Source organism: Cyclopterus lumpus, chromosome 17 (assembly GCF_009769545.1).
Source record: "Cyclopterus lumpus isolate fCycLum1 chromosome 17, fCycLum1.pri, whole genome shotgun sequence".
Taxonomy (NCBI): domain Eukaryota; kingdom Metazoa; phylum Chordata; class Actinopteri; order Perciformes; family Cyclopteridae; genus Cyclopterus; species Cyclopterus lumpus.
The window spans coordinates 4,628,982-4,649,448 of NC_046982.1; the positions used below are offsets into that span (position 1 = coordinate 4,628,982).

Here is a 20,467-nt window from a genome sequence, read left to right on the forward strand (position 1 = left end):
AACCGTAACTAGGCACAGACAGTTCTGGGATTTCTCTGCATGTTAAAGCAATAATCTGTATTTAAAGGGTGTTTCTCTATAAATGTTGATGCCACTACTTTGGGCACAAGCAAAACCAGAGAATTGTGCAATTGTACAATGTGAAATAATGCAACATTGCAAACTTTCCACGCAGGTGACAATCTGACAGTCCTCCTCGTCTCCTCGCCTCCTCTCTCCTTCCTCTTGAAGGATGTTGCACATCATTAAATGCATCTCTAGAAGCGAGGAGGCTTGCCGGAGCAGCGGAAGTCTTTTTTTTGGGCAACAGTGCCTTATAAAAGTAGCTTGACACCCAGCTTTAAGAATCTCAAATCGTGGCGGGATGCTTCGAAAGTAACTGCTCCTTTGGTATTTATAACTTGTAGTTATCTAAGATAATCAAACTTTCTGGCCATCACTGTTTTAGTGACATTTCCCGAGATTACTTATGTTTTCATATTGAATCGAGGACACACCCACTTCAACCGCTTTAATCGTGACATGTTGCTTGCAAGTGCATACAGCTGGTAACAGAAAATCATTTGCTGTATTTCATGTTGTCATATTGAGAGGCAGGAGTGTGTTCATATGTATAATAAAATCCCTAAACTTTCACAAAACGTGGCATGCAAACAATTGCATTGCTTAATATATATATGCTTTATATAAATCTATATATATATATATATATATATACAATTAAATATATATATATGTTTGTATATAAGTATGACATCTGCACATTCTTTTCACATTATGAACTGAACTGAATTAATAGTAAATACAGGCTGTCATGAACACTGTTATGCTCACCTGATATGATCAAATACAGCGGTTTATCAGAACAATGGACACAAGTTGCATCTGTGCCAAACTCCATATTTACCTTTTGTCTTTTTAAATTGACATCTCGTTTGGTTCACTGCCTGTTTCCTTGACTCCTCTCTCCTTGCGTCTCCTCCTGGCGATGGAAAGCCATCCGGGATGAACAAACAAGGAAACGAGAAAGTTCCCTTTTCTCCTCAACTTGCTGTGTATGTTTGTATGTTGTCAGTTTGTGTAGCCAATTAGCACGCTGTCCCGCTGCTCTCGGGTTTGGTAATCCTCTCAAATAAACATGCTAGAGATCTTGAAAACCTGTCACCTATTCCCTTCAACCACACACTCCACTGCTATTGGGCATTGAGTTGCTTAATCTCTCAAACGGCAGGCTTTTGGATTCCTGCTGTAGAAGATAATCTGTCATCTGTGGTGACCGTAGTTGCTGTCTTCTTGAACTCATACAGTTGTAGAATAATAAAAACTAACCAAGAATCTTTTTTATGCCTTGCATCAATCCACAATCCTTTAGAAGCACTAAAAGCACACTTCTGTCTGCTGCCAGCTTTGCCTTTACCCAGCTTGTCAGGGTAGCAACCAGAGACTGTGAATAAGAAGTGGACGGAGTCATTGTGATGTCACCCGTTGGTTTGTGAACTGCAGTTTTGAAGCCTTGAGCTTGGCAGCAGTGCTGAACGGGACATTTTTAGGCGTCCAACATACTACAATTAACTTTCATGAACTGAAAACACACTGTGAAAGGGTTCTAAAATTCCTTGGTAGAGACCTGTCAATCACAAGGTAGCCCCGCCCTAAATCATACCCTGCTTTATGGTCTGTTTGACTCCCAATGGACCATAATTTACTAAATAAACATCATGCTATATTGAAGAAGACTTGAAACTAGAGATTGAAACCATAAACTCATGTTTACAATGTTTACTGAGGGAATAAATCAAGAGAGAAGTAGAGTCATTTATATAGACTTCTATACAACCAGATGAGACACCCCTTGATGGGCATATAGACAAAACGCACGTTTAAGACACTTCAGCATTGGCTTCACTTTTCAAAACCAGAGTTTGCCACCTGCATACAATTAAAACGGACCCATATTTACACATAAATATATTCAGATACAGCAGCAGTGCATAGGTAAATCATATTGTCCTATTTCTGCTCTGGCCTGGAGTCTTCCTTCAGCTGGAAATAACAAACAGAAAAGGCCTTTCTCAAATGCCAGAGTGAGCAAGAGAGCGAGGGAGAGAGAGGGGGAGAGAAAGCGTGAGCACACACAACTCCTCCCTCACCCCCACCCTCCTCATCCCTTACATATTCTACTTTTTCTTTATGCTTCCTTGCATATGAAGTCAAACTAAATAAATATTTAAACCACTCTGAAACCACTTATTATGAATATCCAACTCCGTTGTGAACTTTTGAATAGAACTATATTTGGCAATTTAATGAGGTAGCCGATGCTAAACAAATCTTAATTAATCCTTAATAAACAAATTAAGAGGAGTAGCAGCGAGTGGGGGAGGAAAAGCTGTTAGCAGCCATCATTATTATCGCCGGGCCGCTGTAAGAAAACGCAAATAAAAGAACCTGTAAAAAAGAAAAGGAATGAAACGGGAAACAGTTCGCCAGTATTTATATAATGATGTGTTAGTAGATGAAGAAAGGAGCTCAGCCGGGTTTAATTAAGTGCACAGGGAAACGGAAGGTATCATTTTAGATTGCTAGACAGCCTCTGTGATAGATTTCCTCCTCCATGTTTGTTTGCCCCAGTGGTGGTCCTTTGTCTTGGCTGCTTATGTTCACCAACATTGTTTTCATCTTTTCATATTTTCTTCTCGGATGAGCCGACGAATGTAACCACATCTCTTTTTCTATCTGACGTTCGACTCGTGTTGTTGGAAACGAAATGTCGTAGCAGTAATGGTGATGTGGGATAAACAGAACTCAAGGTTGCTCCCTCGATGGAGAACCGCGATAAGCGGCATCGTCTCTGTGTGTTTATTCCTTTCAAAATGTAATTGCATGTCAGGTTTGGTTGACTGCAGTCAAGTAATGGTCAAGTAACATTATTGAACTGGTATCCGTGCGCAAATGAAAATCACAGTGGGGGATATTTACCACGCCTTCTGCAAATTGTACTATGACCACTATGTTGATGGTTTGCACGAGCCAATATCAGTGTTTAAAAAACGGGGTTATTAATTTAGATTTTGATCAGTCCTAAACATTTGATTGGCCACTTCAACCACATCGGAGCAGACTGTTCTAGACAGGTGCTTTGAGCTAAGTGCTGATGTCAGCATGCTAACACGCTGACGGTAAGCAGGTGTGATGTGGACCATGTGTTGCAGGTTAATACTCGACCTACAAAATAATACTACAATTATTTGAATAACGAACGTCATCTTTACCGCCGACATCATTGATGAAACGATACAGGTTGGATCAAAGTCAAGGCCCAGTTCGCAGATGGGTGTGGTCTGAGTTGGGGGGGGGGGGGGGGGGGGCTACAGATAAGGGGGTTAGGAAGTGGCCCATGTGATCCCACCACCAGATTGAGATGTGTGCTTGTGTTCCCAGACATTACGTTTCAGATGCAGCTCCCTCTGCTGCAGCGGTCGTCAGCGTTGTTGGATCGGGTGCAGCCGTGTACGTTTTATAAAAAAAGAACACACTTTTTTTTTTAGCTCTGCCTGTCTTCACTGTCTAACACTCCACTGGCACCAAACTTTGGTATGATCAAATGCAACACACACATTATATATATATATATACTGGAATGTTTCGCACAAATAAGACACCGGAAAAGACGTGGTTTTTTAAAATTATTATTTACAAACATAATGAAGGATTCTCTTTTTTTTAAAAGGCAACGCGGAAGTGCCAACACCTGCAGTTCATCAAATTACCACTCATGTGTGACGTCACAAAGAATCCGTCCATGTTTTCGTGCAAAAAAAAAAAAATTAAACATCTTCATATTTCAGCGATGTCTGCATCATCAAATCTTAGCAGGCTGCCAGTGAACAGACAACTAATCAATACCGTGTGCCACTCTCACTTCATACCTCATTCAACAAGACAATGTGTCAGATTTTTCAAACGAGCGCGTCTCGCGTCGGATAAGAACTCTTTCAGAGTCAGCGCTCCACGCTGCGCTCCCTCCGGCGGCACATGTGTTGACGACAAAGATGATGAACGACGCGAGGACCAAAAGCTGACAGATGTGATAAATACGACGTCGAATGGCTAATCAATCTCATGTGGGTAGAAGGAAGCGGAGGGGAAAACAGCAGCAGGGATCTCCTGGTGTGAGTCAGCAGAGGCTAAAGAATCTGATTGGCAGTGTGTGTACACGAGTGTGTGTGTGTGTGTGTGTGTGTTTCTAAAGACTTCTTGGTCTCTAACGCCTGACCTTGTCATTATAAACCAAAATGAACAGGGAGCTGTTTATGTGTGTGTGTGTGTGTGTGTGTGTGTGTGTGTGTGCACTGCCTGTGTGTACAAACTCCAGAAAATCACATCCTTGCCTCCTGGTTACAAACACTGGCACACGGCCCAAAACATATTGAAAAATTGCATGCTGCAAAAACAAGTATGGAAGGATGTGACAAATGACTGGCTTGAGAAATAATAACAACTTCACCGGGGCGCAGGGCGAAATATAGTGACTCCAAGAAGAAGGGAAGTGGAAGAGAGAGAGAGAGAGAGAAAGAGAGAGCAAGTATCCTTCACTTCCTTCAAATAGCTGACACTCCTGTATCTTTTTTTTTTCTGTGTGCGTGCGTGTGCACATGACCTGTGTGTGCACATGACCTATGTGTGCGTGTCCTAGTACACATGACCTACTTAGACGAGGAATGGACCTCGAGAAAAAAAATTGAAGTAACTCAGAGTGAGGTTGCAGTCTAAAACATGCAGAATCTCTCCTTTTTCACTCTCAGCATTTTCACCGGCTATCTTTAGCATCTGCTGTCCAGAGTACATCTTATGGTACTCAAGGGCGTAGTGTCCACCGTATCAAGTATCCGCTCGTACTGTATACACACACACACACACACACACACACACACACAGACCTTCTCCGAGCAGACAGAGACAGTATTCATAGCACTGCTATCTAGCATGTCGTTAGAGCCGTATTCCATCGATTTAGCGCGGCGCTCTTTTAGAAGTCAGACTCACGAGTTGCAAAAAGAAGAAGGCATCAAAGTCGTTTTTGCAGAGTCAGAGATTTCGTTTTTTATTCCACACATTCCCCTTGCTTGTCAGAACCTGGCGCCTACTTTACCCAAAATACAACTCCATCGTCGGCAATCCGGCGACGAGGAACGGTTTAAAGAGGTCTGGTTAACACATTTCTTTCTTCCTCCACACCCAAAGACCTTTTTTTCTTTTTTCATTGTCAAACTTGTAGTCGTCAGGCCCAGCCAGCGCCAATCAAGTGACATCACTTGAGGCAATTGATCAGATTCCACGGAGCTCCCTTAAGAGCGACAAAAGGCTTTATACAAGTCTTTTGTAGCAGCACGCCCCAGCAGACGTCCGGATGTTTCCGGATGTTTCCGGTGGAACTGTTCTCTGATTGTGGCCGGAGGCTGCACTGCCGCCGCCAGTCACACAGAGACGTAAATCCCCTCCGTACAAATAATGAGGGCCACTTGTGCTGGAAATATCTGTGTGCATGTGATTAACCACTGATAATAATCTAAAATACTGTTAAATACCACATGCAATAGCACCTCCTACTTCTCGAGAGGGGGGATATCAAAAGCAACACTGGCAGCTCTTTGTCCCCGATAGACGGGCAGGAAAAGAAATCATTCAACTTTAATGTTCTCTCCTCCAAATAATCCAGCCAAAAAACTATCCATACATGAAATGGAATTTCACTTTTAGGATCTTCCTAAAAAGAATATGCACAAACATTAATGCTTTGTAAAATTGGGATACAGTCACAGTCCTCAGAACAGCGATTGGACGATTAATCGTCTGTCGGCTTTTTCCTGCCCCAGACTATAAGAAAACCAGTGGAGTTCCCCATTAAGTTTAAATACATAATAAGATCTCCCACCAACATCACATGTAATCTGTTCTCTGTTTGCTTTATGTTGATTATTACTCATTTTATGTGAGAGTAAGCGGATTGGGAGTAGTTTTGAAATAGACCAGTGGTGTGGCGATGGGGGTGGTGATGGGGGTCCGACAGTCCATCTGTTCAACGTTTTGGTCCAGATTAAAATATATGGACAATTTATGGATGGATTACCATTACATTTGGCAGAGACATAAACGAACCTCAGAGGATAAACCCTGATGACTTTGGTGATCCCCTTACTTTTTTATTTTACACCCCCAGTAGCCGGTCAAAATGTCCACTTACTAATGATTCAATTCTCAGCTTCTCCAACAGAAAGTAGTCCCTCCGGTCTTTCATTCAATCTCAAAACGTGTTTATCCGATGAGCTGTAGACTTTTTTTTATCTTGTTAAATCTTGGATTTGAGCGTGTACAACATTTAATCATCTGCAAAACGAGTGAGTCCGACACTAAAAATAATGCAGCAGCGATGCTATTATAACTATTTGTGAAATGTTAAGTGTACAAAAAGTACAGTCAACATCTAATCGAGCGAAAGGGAAATGAAAAAAACTCTTCAATGTCGCAACTCGGGGGAAAGTAATACAAATATCTTATCTTATATGACAAAACATTGCATGTAGAGGACAGCAAACCTTGTTCACACGTCCAAACAGTAATATAATGAAAGACTTGTAGCAGATGTACACATGGAGACACATTCTGGCAGAGCATGAATATTCCAACCTTCATAAATACGTAATAAACACAAAAAACAAAGTCTACCTCTGAAGCTCCATTTTAACTCCGCTGAGGAAAAACAATCACCTCCAATGAAGCCATCAGACTTTGATAAAAAAATTAGCGAAATGATGCACCCACCCAAACACATTAGAGCGGCGTCAAAAATCCCAACTGAGCAAACTGTGGCCTGAGGCGTCCTGCTCACAGATCAGAATGTGGAGGCATATTTGTGAGGCATTAGCTCAGATGGGCATTCCATCATCCGTGTTTACTGTTTACTGTCGGCCTGCCTCACTCTGAACGCGCTGGAGGAATTATCCACACTACTTTCTGGTATTCATAGATCATTAATTGTGACAACCCTGCCCCACACACACACACACACACACACACACACGTTTCTAACCTGTTCCTTGACGGAGGCGAGGATGGCGGAGGTGGTTTCAGACTCGGATCCGTCTCCGTTGGAGGCGTTGAGGACGGGGCTCAACATGGTGGCAGCGCTGGCAGTGTCAGTCGCCACCTCAGGCACTGGCATTCCTCCTGGAAAACAAGGGAACATGCAACTCTTTTACTATTATTAAAGAGCCTGCGGCGTGCCAGTGTTTAGTTCTGAGTGGCTGTCACACCTCCACCTCCTTCCTACGCTCTTGTACTCGGGGACAACCAATAACACAGATTTGGACGTGAGGCAGAGGTGAAGAGATACATTTCCGAGCACACACACTCACATTTTACATTGAGGGATTATATAGAAGAACACTGAAAACCAGCCAACTACTTTGATTACAATCTGGATACCAGTCACTGGTGTCCATGATGTACAATGACCATAATGCATTTTGATTACAAATGCAAAAATATATTTTAGCATTTTCTCTCTGACTCATTGATGTTCAGGGTCATGTGGAGCTGGAGCTTATCCCAGAATGCATTTGGCAAAGTGTAGAGACCTATCCTGGACAGGTGCACTGGTACATCTGCACAACAGGGACCGTAACCACGCGACTGTGTACATGAGGGCCGAGCTCTTCTTGCTCTCTGAGACATTTTGGGTGTGTTTTCCTCAGATGCTGCTGTTGCATCGTCTGTTCTGACGGTCGTTGGAGGGTGACTCGGCATATGTTTTCTCTGTGGTTTTTATGTTCCTGTTTTTATGTTATCCTATTCATTGTGACGCAAGACCATATGTTGTGTGGGATTGGACAATAAAGCTTTATCTTATCTTATTTTTGGAAACAGGAAATGTAGGCCAATGAGAAGCAAGTGTGCAGTGTCCACGGTCCAACCCAGTCTCACTCTGCCTGGCTGGATTCTCGCGGTGTGACGGTGTGACGAGATCTCGCGAGTGAATCCATCTCGCGAGGCTTCAAGTAATGCGCGTGTGTGTCCGGCAAGCCAGGGCACGGACCAATCAGCGTCCTGTGATGGGCGTGGCTTAGGTGTGTAGGACTTCACGTAGAGGCGGCGGTTTGTCCTCATCAACAATGGCGGCTAAAATAGCATCAGTGAGATAAGGACTGGAGAGTGTTTCTTCATTGAAAGAAGAACAAAGGCTTTTCTAGATGGAAAAGACGTTTAGAAAAAAACAACGCTAACTAGAGTGTCATAGTTTGACGCCGAGGGGCGCTGACCAAGTGTCATATTTATACGACTTGTGAGTGAGAATGTGTTAAATGGTCAAAGGTTTGTGGCAGAAAGCAATAAAAGTGATAGATCTAGTCGAGCTGACAGATTATAGTTGTAGTAACAGGAAACTATCAATGGTGGTAGGATTTGTAAGTGTAAAAGTCCAATTATTAAAAATGTTAGCAGACAACCTGAAATCTAAAGGATAATTCAATTCAATTCAGTTTATTTTGTATAGCCCAATATCACAAGTTACAAACTCCCCTCAGAGGGCTTTACAATCTGTACACATACGACATCCCTGTCCCAGGACCTCACATCGGATCACGAAAAACTCCCCAAAAATAACCTTTGACAGGGAAAAAAGGGAAGAAACCTTCAGGAGAGCAACAGAGGAGGATCCCTCTCCCCGGATGGACGGAAGCAATAAATGTCATGTGTACAGAATGAACAGCATTACAAAGTTACATAAACATATTACATGAATATGACAATGTATGAATGGAACTCTAATTCATGAAACAGAAGGAGGTAGAGAGGAGGGGGCGGGGCATCAGCAGGGCCAACGCGGGAGGCCGGCTCACCAGGCATCAGACACCTCCAGGTCCAATGGACCCTATGAGACGTGAAGTCACAACGACTCCGGGAAAGAGGATAAGACTGGCCATATTCTATAAATTTGTTGCCGTCGACAATTTCAATAAAAGACCTAAACCGATAATGTGTTAGTCAGTCTACCTGCTGCCTGTGGCTCAATCACAAGCCCCTTGGACTACTACTGAAGAGGTACATCTTTAAAAGCATGGCAAAAATGCATCTGCCATTTAAAAAACAAACCAAAAAAAACAAGGTTAACAACTTTCTCAAACAGCTGCTCGCAGTAGTTTTTAGCAAACGTTACTCAAACTTTATTAGGAACTATTTTCACGCGGATGAATCGATCTAGTATTGCAGCCACAGAGCTGTGGATGTGGGATCTACTCCAAATGCAAAGCACAGTGTGTGAAGATACGACAACAATAGACAACAATGGAGCTCGATGGCACAGAGGAAGACGGGATAACACAATATAGCAGGATACATCGCCATCAAAGATGCAGATTAATTGAAGGATAGGTGTCATGATGTTATTAGTTGAAATTGGTCCGTACTAGACAATGTTAGCACACGTCATATTTTGCTTTACGGGAAGAACTTTGATGTAAAAACACCATTCGGATGATTCATATGAATTGTTAAATAGATATAGCCGAGGATTTGATCAGAAAGGTACATATTTTGTTGAACTGTATAACCTCAACAAACATAAATAAGTACAACATTGTTTTAAACATTAAATTGACACAGATTTAATGCTGAAATGGAACTCAGACTTGGACACTTCTGAATGTACAAACTGACAAGATAGTCACAGTCAAAACAGCAATAGTAGCAGTATTATTATCTCCATACTTATTTTATGGAGTTAAATAATACAATCTATGAGCACATCAGCACAAAATGTGCGCTATGAAAAACTTTATTTGACCAAAAAGCCAGAAGCCATGTATCAGAGTCCGCGCGTCAGAAGGACTGGCACACAAACACACGCGCACACACACACACAACACACACACATTTGCGTGCTTGATGCAATGTGTCATCCTGCATTTGACCAGGAAACATGCTTCACATGTGCCGTGTAATCCTGATGCAGCACAGAGCTGGTGTAACAGCTGCATCAGCCAGCTTTACACACTGATGAAAGGCTTGTCATGAGGAATCTGACACACACACACACACACGCGCACACACACACACACACAAGGCTGGCTGTCGGCATGAGGCAGCATCGGCCTCGTACTGAAAAAAATGTTCTCGAAGGAAAGAAAGTGGAGCCTGTGAGCAGGCGAGTGGATGGATGGGTGAGGAAAGGAAAGGGGAGATGAAACGGTGAAAGGAAAAGAGAAGTGGGAAGAGAGTGAGGAAGACAGAGGGGAGGAGGCGAGCAGAAGAAAGAGAGCTACAAGAGGAGTAGGAGGGTGAGCAGGAGAGAGAGAGAGAGAAAAAACTATTCTTGCATGCTGCTAGGCAACAATCTCTGGTCACTGAAGGCTGCTAATATGGCTGACCTGGCTTTACGTGTCTTCCATTTTGGATTGTGTTCCTCTTCCTCTCTATTGTCCCTCAAATCGCTGCTTCTCAACTTCAATCTTTCATCACCACCCACCTTTCTACTTACGCTACATCTCATTACATCCTCCCCCTCCTTGTTGCCTTTATGCCTCTAAACCACCCTACTCCCCCTACCCCCTCTCTCTCCCTCCTTCCCCCTCTCTCTCCCTCCTTCCCTCTCTCTCTCCCTGCCCACTTCTCTTCCCTTGACCTATTTCGGTGTCCCCTCATATTTTCAGCCCACTTCTGCGTCATTAGGCAGCACGCAGCGGAGGGTGACAGGAGGAGGATGGCCCGAAAGGTTGCGTTTTGGATTTGGACCCCGCAACGCCGCAGTGCACCTGAGCCCCCTTCGTGCACCGTGAGCGCGTGCACTGTGGCGGTGTAAACACTCGGGCTGCTTATCGGACCTTGTGACAATCCGCCACATGCTTCACGGCCTTCATTGTTCCTCCTCCCTTTTCAAGACGTTTTGACTCTCCGGCTGTGCGGCCCCAGCTCAAGATCTGGCAAGTGCCTCCCATCCTCCTTCTACACTTTCCTCCCTCCCTTACCTCCTACCCCCATCCCCTCTTTGCTCTTCGTGTAGTCACGTCACACACACACACACACACACACACAATGTCACCGCCGTCATTATCACCTCGACGAGAGAATAATCCAGAATCACTCTCGAAGGGCGATTTCGGACCTCAAGTTCGATTGCGTCGTTCCGATTCAAGGACTTATTAATTGGATGCAATGGTTGAATTTGCCTCTCGGTTCGTTTGGAGTTCGCTCTGCGACATTCAGTCTGAGAGTTGTACACAAACGCAAGCTGAGCTCTCTCGTTGGTTGGAATTGTCACTGGGGAAGCGTTGCCTAAAAGATGTTGCCTCTGCTCCCTCTCACTTGTTTTCTTCTTCATTACGGAGCACCAGCAGCTTGAATTGCTTCTTGTTTTTTCACGGTTGATACACCAGCGTTCTTTAAATGAAACAAGGTATCCAGCTCAAGCAAGCCTCTACGCTGCCACTGGAAAACAAGGTCGTGGTGCACCTCATCAGGAGAAGACGTCACGCTCCAGGTTTTGAAACAACTGGTCCAACTAGTGTAACTTGTTCCTGGCCAGCTGTTCTCCATTAACAATGTGTTTCTAAGATTTTATTCTTATTTTTCCCAGATGAACAATGTATGATATCTTGCGTAAAGTTATTCTAATTTTATTTAATTTTGTCCAGCTACTGGCCAGTCGATACATTAATTGACCTACTCCATAGGTCTTCATTGCAAAGTCATGCTGGGCTGATACATTTGTCCTCAGTTCACACGACTGGAGCAGGAACACAAAGTCACACTGAGATTAAGCCTCATTAGCAGGAGTCCTTGAACATCTGGGGAGGTGACATTAGATCAAAGCCCAATGATGAAGGCAAGAGGTTCGGAGAAGCTTGGTTTTTTTACACGTCGGAGGCATTTAAAAAACGTGTCAAACTAAAAGTGTGTCTTTGAAAAGCGCCGCTCTGGCTTAGCGAGGATGGAATACCAGAACGAAGAACGTAGCCTTCTAAAAAAACCTTTACAGATAAAAGTAATGTTCTGCTCTCTGTGTACGGCGAAGTCGGTTCCTTGCTCGGTCAGTTGGGAAAGTCGGTCCACCGCTTTGGTCCAGATCGAAATATCTCAATAAATATTGAATGGATTTGCCATTAAAAACATCCGACATTCATGATTCCCAGAGAAGGAACACTAATGACTGGTGATTCCACTGGCGTAAACAACAACTTCACTTGTTTGTGTGTACATCATCTCTACTCAACTATTGAGTGGAATGCTATGACAATTTTCACAAATATTGACCCAACGTTCATTGTCCCCAGATAATTAATATTTTTGGTTCATGAAGTGCATAACTGACAATTCTCATCAGCTGCACTTTGTGAGTGCGCTATTTAGTCAATTTTAGCATACTAGACTAAACTAAACGGTATGTTTAGGTTCGGTATGTTAGCATTGTCCTTACGTGCACGTTGCCACAATGATGAGCATTTAGCTCAAATACAGCCTCACAGAGCCGTGTGTGATTTCTGTTTGTCCCTTCACTCAGAATAATTTACCATCTCGTAGATACATCCACACGGATGAGGCTCCGATTCGGTACCTTTTGGGAAGATCCATATGCAGGAAACATACGACACAACAGTACAACAAAGCTTGAAGCGGAGTGCCCGGTGGCCCAATTTGCCTATAGAACAAATGAAGACAGAAGTTTCACTGTACAGACAGGGCAGGCAGCCAAATATAGGTCAGCTCAACAGACCGTGTCCAAGCCCTGATCACACAACTGACCAGTACAAAGCTGCTTTCCCCAATAACAGCCACCAGAACTAGGTTATAGAGGACCACAGCGCAGCTAGAAACAAGACTTTCAATATGGATTAGGCCTAAAGGCTTTATTTCACTGAAGTATAATCTTGGATTTTTAGGTTCTATATTTCAGCGCCATAATGCATGGGGTATTTAGCCCCGCATTTCAAAAGCGGTAATCTCCGATATTGCTGCAGCGTTTGTAAATGCAGCTATGATTGACATGGCTGACATGGGGAGTGCTGAGCTTAATCTCTTGACCCCTTTAAGCTCATCAGTCAGGTCTGAGACCAGCGTGTTCTGGCGAAGACCAGCAGCGAATCAGCGGAAGGTCCTCGCGGATGTGTTATTTCCCTGTGATGCGGACACTTGCGTGTTGTTTACTCACATTCCTTTGTACATGTGTGTGTGTGTGTGTATGTGTGTGTGCATGAGCACTAGAGCAAACTTGTGTGTGTGCATATTTGTCCTTCTGGGATGCGAGTGTTTGGTACGCGTTTGACGGGCAGTCCCCCGCCGCCTCATTAAAACTTGCCGCAGTGTTTCTGTTTGGGCTTCACCAGTCATCTGTCCCTTTGTCTAGACCCTGCGCCCACAACTCGCCGTTCAAATTAACAAGACTTTTAACACTTACATTAACAATGTAATTAGCGCCGTCTGTGTCTCATTTCGGTGCACAGCCGAGGCATGTCTTTCATGCTTTCATGGTGTTGCCCCTGAAGAGTTCTGGGATGCGCGAATGATTCGCTTTCAACCATGTTTTCTATAACCGCAGAGTGAATTAGACAAACTAAATTGAACGCGGGGTATCGGGGATAGACGTTTGAATGTGAATCCTTTGCTGAACATAACCAAGGTGAGCACAACCGAGAGCCTACAGTGGGTACCTGTTGAGATGGTAGTTACATTTTTACATCTGGTTTTATCAAAACAGCGACTCTGCATTTACCTGCCAAATACATTGAAGGGAAAATATACATGAAGCCTGAATTAAGATCAGTGTGGCATTTGTTGACATCCTTAAAGCCTGAATATTTACAGGCATTTAGCACCGCACTCCTCCATTCCCCCTTACGAAGTGTTTGAGCATCTCTTCCCTCAAGTGGCCAAAAAGTAAATGAACACCACTTTCAGTGCAACACACACCTTGGCTGTGTTAACAACAATGCCACACAATGGCTGTGTCGTACAGACAGAAGCAGTCATTCAGGTACAGTAGTGAGCCAATGTGATGACGTTCCTTGTCAACAGTGGGATATACTTTGTAAAAGACAACAAGTTGCCATGTGCCGATTTGAAATGTGAGTGTGCGTAGAAAAAAAAAGTGTCTAATCTTGTCCTTTTCAGGAGTTAGCCAAGCTCTTTATCTTTTGTGAGCCTTAACCAAGTGCTTCCAGTTGCCTAACTACAACCTAAAAAAAGGGTTAATAATGCCTCACCAGGAGCAGATATCGTCTGCTAATTATCTGAACACATCGCAGTAGGATGAAATTATAATGGTGTCTGACTTCCTGGTATTTGTGCAATACGGGCTGACCGTCACACTGACGCTTGAGGTGAAGGAAACCCTCATTAACTGGCTGATTAGCAACACCTGTGCTCTTCCTTCTATGACTAGTGGATGGGTGTAAAAGAAAGAAACAGAAGGGGCTCATTATAGGGAAAACCAAATGCACCGGCATTGTGATAAAATGTCATTTTTAGGGGCTCCGCCGGGCACTGCATGAAGCCCCGAGACATGTACCTTTGAAGAGTGATTGTTACAATTTGTGCGCCCCCGAGCAAATGGGACAAACCTAGCAAGGAAAGCGAGGGAGATGTCTCTCACATGCCGTCCTGAGAGGAGGTCCAATCAGCCAAGTGGAACCACCTGTGTGTGCGTGACCGTGCCAGAACGCAAGGCCTTTAAATCGAATGAACGGTCACTGGCAGACAATGGCAGATGGCCTTCCAAGTATCATTGAGGGTTAATCACCCATCATCCAGTCCAGATGCTAATGGGCATTTATAGTCGGCGCACGCACACACATGCCGACTGTACTGTCTGCGATACAGTGAGCATCCCTCTGCGTGCCACTTAAGGATAGCAGCTCTGATGACAAACCATTAAAAGGCGATGGGCCACAATAAAATTCTATTATTTTAAATAAAAACATATCATCAAAAGCGTTAAAACTCAGAAGCCGTGTAAACACTTACCAAAGCGCTTCAGAGAGCTGCTGCTGTGCTGCTATGTTACACCTGGCTCATTGAATATGGATCACAATTCAATTGAGTCCCGATGAGTGTGTTCTCCTTTTTAACCAGCAACATCTAATATTGGGCTCAAATGCTAATGATGCCCACGGATGTGTGTTGGTGTGCAGGCCTGGACTGGGACAAAAATTCGGCCCTGGACTTTTTGGTCCAGACTGGCCCAACACAATCCGCACGCAGATACTGTGGCAACTCGGTCCGTTGATGTACTGTACATATAAATCACCCAAGACCTTAATAACAGCACACACACCTGCTATCACCACCACCGATCTCCTCCTCCCCCTCCTGTACCACCATGACAGCGGGAGCCTCACTTTCACTGTCCGACGACACCTCCTGAGAGGGACTCGCCGCGCCCGGTGCAGCCAAAGCCCCGGAGCCGGAGGCTACGCCACCATCGCCGCCGGCCCCTGCAGCAGCAAACATGTTTATTATATTTCTGCTCTTAGCAGCATCAGTTGCGAGAGCTTTTTTTTCTCTTTTCCCTCAGTTTTTCTGCACCGCCTTTTCGTTTTTTCTCCATTTTTGCTTTCTCTTCTCTCTCACAGATTGCTAATGATCATTAAAGGTGATTGGACGAGGGGGGGGGGGGTCTGGAAAATGCGTGGGCGGGACTACTAGTCTGGGCCTATCATAGGGCCACTGGGCCTCTTATGCGTCTTTACATGCAAACAAAAAAAAAAAGAAAAAAAGGTCAGCCACTGCCGGCCCATTACTGACCGGCCCACCGGGAAAACTCCCGGTACTCCCTATGGCCAATCCACCCCTGTTGGTGTGTGATAGAAAAGTGTGAAATAGAAAGTACAGCTGATACAAAATACCTTTGGTGTAAAGTTCCAAGGATGACCAATAACTTCAGTAACAGCCAACTGGGTGTTTCACTTTGATTTTGATCACCGAGAAGAAAGGAAGACGATTAGTCGGCTGATGTGGTGGAAGAGTCCGCCAGCAGTGGTGTGAGATAAATCGGGGGCTGAGGGATGACAGGAGCTTGATGGTGCTATTTAAGGTTAGACAAGCCTTTCGGGGTTCTTGGCAAAACAAACACCGGGCCTAATGTGTCTAATTATACCGGTGACAACTACATCATTAGCGCATGACAACGAAGAACTGGGATTTATTTAATCTAAATCTTCAGTCGAGGACAGACGCGATTGCAGTTTCATCATCTTGTGGAGTGTCGTTGAACGGGCGCAAAAAGACACGAGTCACGGCAGGTGACACTTGCCATATTTCTTTTTCCCTACCATGGTGAAGGTGTGAACCGCCGTACTCGGCTTCTAATTGGCTTTCCCCGATATTGGCACCCTAACCCTCACCGATCTCACTCCTCATGCCTAAACCTACACAATACAACCAACGGGGACAAATGAGTAATTTAGAGGCTGCAGAGTGGTTGGTCAAAGAAATCTGGAAGCTCCAAAGGGACATTTTTTCGAACGATTGTGATTACATAAAGATGGTGCCATCAGAACAATGGGCAGTTCCTGCAAGAAAGCCAGATTGGTAGTGAATTGGTAGTGGACCGATTTTTAAAGTAGATTCAGAGCACTGGGAAACATGGAAGCTAATTTCCCATCCTTTCTAGTTGCTGTCTCTGCTCAGTAGAATAAGAGTCACACCAAAGAAAGAAATTTAGGAACATCAAAACATCAAACATCAAAGCTTTTAGAGCTCACAGAAATGCTCACCGGTGAAGTCGGACCAAAGCAGTCAATGTAGAATCAGATCGGCTGCAATTTCAGCGGCTTCTTCAACTGACTTCTCAGGAGCAAACCAATGCCACACAAAATGCCACAAAAAATCTGTCAGTCAAAAGAACCAGTGAAAAGATAGAAAGTCTTTTTAAAATAATTTTGATTAAAAAAAAAGATTCTTTCATACATGTCCTCAGATCTTTTTAACACAACATGGAATAGAACAGATAGCAGCATGACATCTTGAATCCCATGCAAAACAAGATTGCAAACGCTGGCTCTCTCCGTGACTACCACAGAGGTAGAGAACTCATCACAATGCCATGATGGAGCATATGTGGACATTTTTTATATGGATGATGATGGAAACCCTTGCAATCACTCTTTAGAGGTAGTTGTACAGCACTTGGCACTCATCCTCACATTGACCAAACCTCTGTCAGCTATACCTAACGTGACATGTATTCCAATGAGTGCAGTTTAGTATTGACCAATCACATTCGAGCATGCATTGGTAGAATGCAGCTATGAGTGGAGAGCAACAGAGCACGCATTGTCTGAAATACAGTCACGGAAGCCATCTGCTATCTGGTCTGAGGATGATTTAGCTTTTGTTGATTTAAAACGAGCTAACTCGCTATTTGTGTAGCAAACCGGTCGTAAACGTCCCCTCTCAACTCCAGTCTCGCATCTCAAGTTGTTTATTTCTGCTGTAAAGTTGGGCATTTTAACTCAGAGTTGTATTGAGATTGGCTCGCTTTTGGAGCCAGCCTCCAGTGGCCATTTAAGAAACTGCGGTTTATGGCACTGAGGCATATTTCTTAGCACTGGAGGTTATGAGCGGAAAGTGGGGGTTCATTCATGGGACATTGAACATTTCCAATTACTTTTGTGATTCATGCCGTGTTTGGCACAAAAACAACATCTCATTTTGATCTGCCACAAGCTCTAAGTATTTCTGGTTTGTTTACTATTAAGTCATTTTAATTAACTCTAAACAACTTTCAGATAATTACGGTGATTGCTTTGACCACTCTGTATATTATGGACATTGCATAATGAATTCATTGCATTTTACAGTCCAATTAAAGTAATATCCCACAATACCAAATGGATAAGTCAGTTTTGCTGTCTTCTTTCGCTAATCAGTAGTCCACGCACAGTATAGCCTACAAGCAGGCACTCAGCATATGTAAAGATATAGAGAAAAAAGGGCACACGGCTACCCCTCACTTGTCACTCTTTAGCCTCTCTGTCAATATGCTTAAATATCACTTTACACACACGCGCTGGGCATATGTCGCTCTGCCATCGGGACTGTGTCATTGCAGCCAGCGAAGCTTCACCTCGGCACATTGAGTCAGTCTGTTGACTCAAATGAAATCAGAAAAAACATCTTGTCACCACAGCGCTTAATGAGTGACAAGAGTGATCTGTGTGCGAGAGTGCAACAGGTTGACCATGTTTACTTGGTGTCTCTTTGTTGATAGTGACAGCATGTAGTTGAGTGAACACAATCACCGTAGCAGCTAGCGGCTGACTGAAAAACACTATGACATACTAACTGAAGGACTGTGTCATTTTGTAACATGTGCGGTTATTACAATACTGTATCGATAGCTTCCAAAGTAATCAGTAATGTCTCCATAATCAGATGCACAGCAGGGCTTTTTGTGAAAAAGGTCGTAGTGATCTTCATCTCAAGTGGATACGCCCCAGATGAAAAGGGTAGACACCAGCATGAAACTTCCCCGTTTGAATACTTACATTAAGACTATTGTTTTTTGTAGTACAAGTTTTCTGAAATTGTGTTTAAATACGATAAATAGGCATTATCTTATTAAATATGTGCACATTTGCATACTTTTCCAGAACGTAAATCCTTTTGCCGACACATGAGTTGTCCACAGGGCCCGACAAAGTTCACAAAGAAATTAATTCCTTGTAGGAACTTTAAATACTCAAAGGAGGCATTATCTAATGCTTACTTTTGGTGAAATTTGAGAATAAATCTATATATGCAAATATATAAAGCGTAGTTAAATAAACACCTTAATGTGTATGTTTTTGTCTCCACTATTCTGAAAGTGTTATGGCCCAGAATCTGGAATCGACGAAATGCCGGTTTAAAGGGAGCGATTGTAGTGATGAACCGACAGACACTATGGACACTCTCACCAACACCCGTACGCTACCAGCTCAGCACTAAACAACAGACAGACACCATTGGTGACTGGCTGGAGAACATAGCGGAGCATTTAACGGCCAGATATTTCCCTCAGCAGTTCACGGAGAGCAACACAGAGCTAACGGAGTGAACATTGGGATCACAAGGTGGACACAAACACTGCCGTTGTTGTCTGTGTCTGCTCAATGTGTAACTAAGCCGGGCTAACACGTTCGCCATCAACTTCAAAAGGATATAATGTGGACAATGTTGCGTTTACAGCCTGTTGTGCTGGCACCAAGTGATCGATCAATTATTAACTAGTACGGTTGACATTAGGTAACAAAGTTAGACACCAAGTATAGACACACACCTGGAGGAGGAACTGTGGTAGAACGCAATTGTCCGAAAATGTTGAACCGGACATTGAACAAACTTTACCCTGCCAGCTCCCAAGTAGGGATGTCACGAGAACCGATACAGTCGACTCCAAATTTCTGAAAAGCTTCCTGTCATCCCAGCAACAGAAAAACAAAAAAGTCCCTGGTGATGGGACAATGTGGACAATAAATCTGTGTGGAAATCAGCAAGAGAGATAGTTAGCGCTAGCTGTTAGCACAGTCCTGCTTTACCAAAAAATGGAGCTAACAGCTAATGTACGGAGGTTGCGTCATGATGCGTTCAAGCTCCTGAGTATTGGACAAAGGTAACATGATGTGTTCAAATGTCATTTTGTAAAATGTTGTTTTTGATAGAAACTTTAGGCTGATCATCTGGGATCACTAATAATTTAGCAAAAAAACAGTATGCAAACAATAATAAAGGAGTGCATGTTGAAGTACATGGAATTTATTGTTTTATAGTTATTTTTACTTATACGTATGGAAACGAATTGTGGAATTTTACTGGTATTGATCATACAAGGAGTGCAAGATATGGGGATGGGAGGTGGAAAGGTATTCATGCTTTCTCTGCTTGATAGTTTTATAAGTCTCCCTTATGTTTGATTTGTTTCCTCATTTTCTAAACAATGAAATATAGCTCAAATAAAGTAATTTCTTGTTCTTCTTTCACATTTCCTTCAACCGCCCGTTATTGCTCTTTCCCTCACACGCACACATGCCACTTCTTGTCTTGTTATACTTGCGAGGACATACTTTTTCCACACTTGGTAATTAAAACCAAAACCTTTTTTTAGGCTTTAGCTCGGTGGAATTCGAATCATCATCCAACTGAAAAGTCTATACATATTTAAAAGTTGAGACATGACAATTGTTGAAAATTACGATTACTCGGGCCTCAGTTTTTACACATGATCCTTTAAAGGGAAGAAATCCTGAGGCAATCATTTTCAAACTGCAGCCATATCAAGGCAAATCTCCGCCTCAGGTTTATCTCCAGGATGTGTGTTGATCCCGGGTCGGAGAGAGCTGAGGCATATTGATGAATCCGGACGTGATATTTCAGGAAAGTTCATTCTTTTAGTTTGGGAATCTGTTAAGAACTTATCTCATGTAATTTATGTGGGATC

The 20,467-nt window shown here is 43.4% G+C and overlaps 1 protein-coding gene across 1 annotated transcript in view; it reads right to left on the reverse strand.

Annotated features, from left to right (window-relative positions):
* ctnnd2b (catenin (cadherin-associated protein), delta 2b) overlaps positions 1–20,467 on the reverse strand; it is a 155,296-nt gene that overhangs the window by 106,516 nt on the left and 28,313 nt on the right. The window contains exon 2 of the mRNA XM_034555363.1: positions 7,091–7,227. Within this exon, the coding sequence (XP_034411254.1) occupies positions 7,091–7,222 (132 nt within the window). The 5' untranslated portion in view covers positions 7,223–7,227. The remainder of the gene's footprint in view (positions 1–7,090; positions 7,228–20,467) is intronic.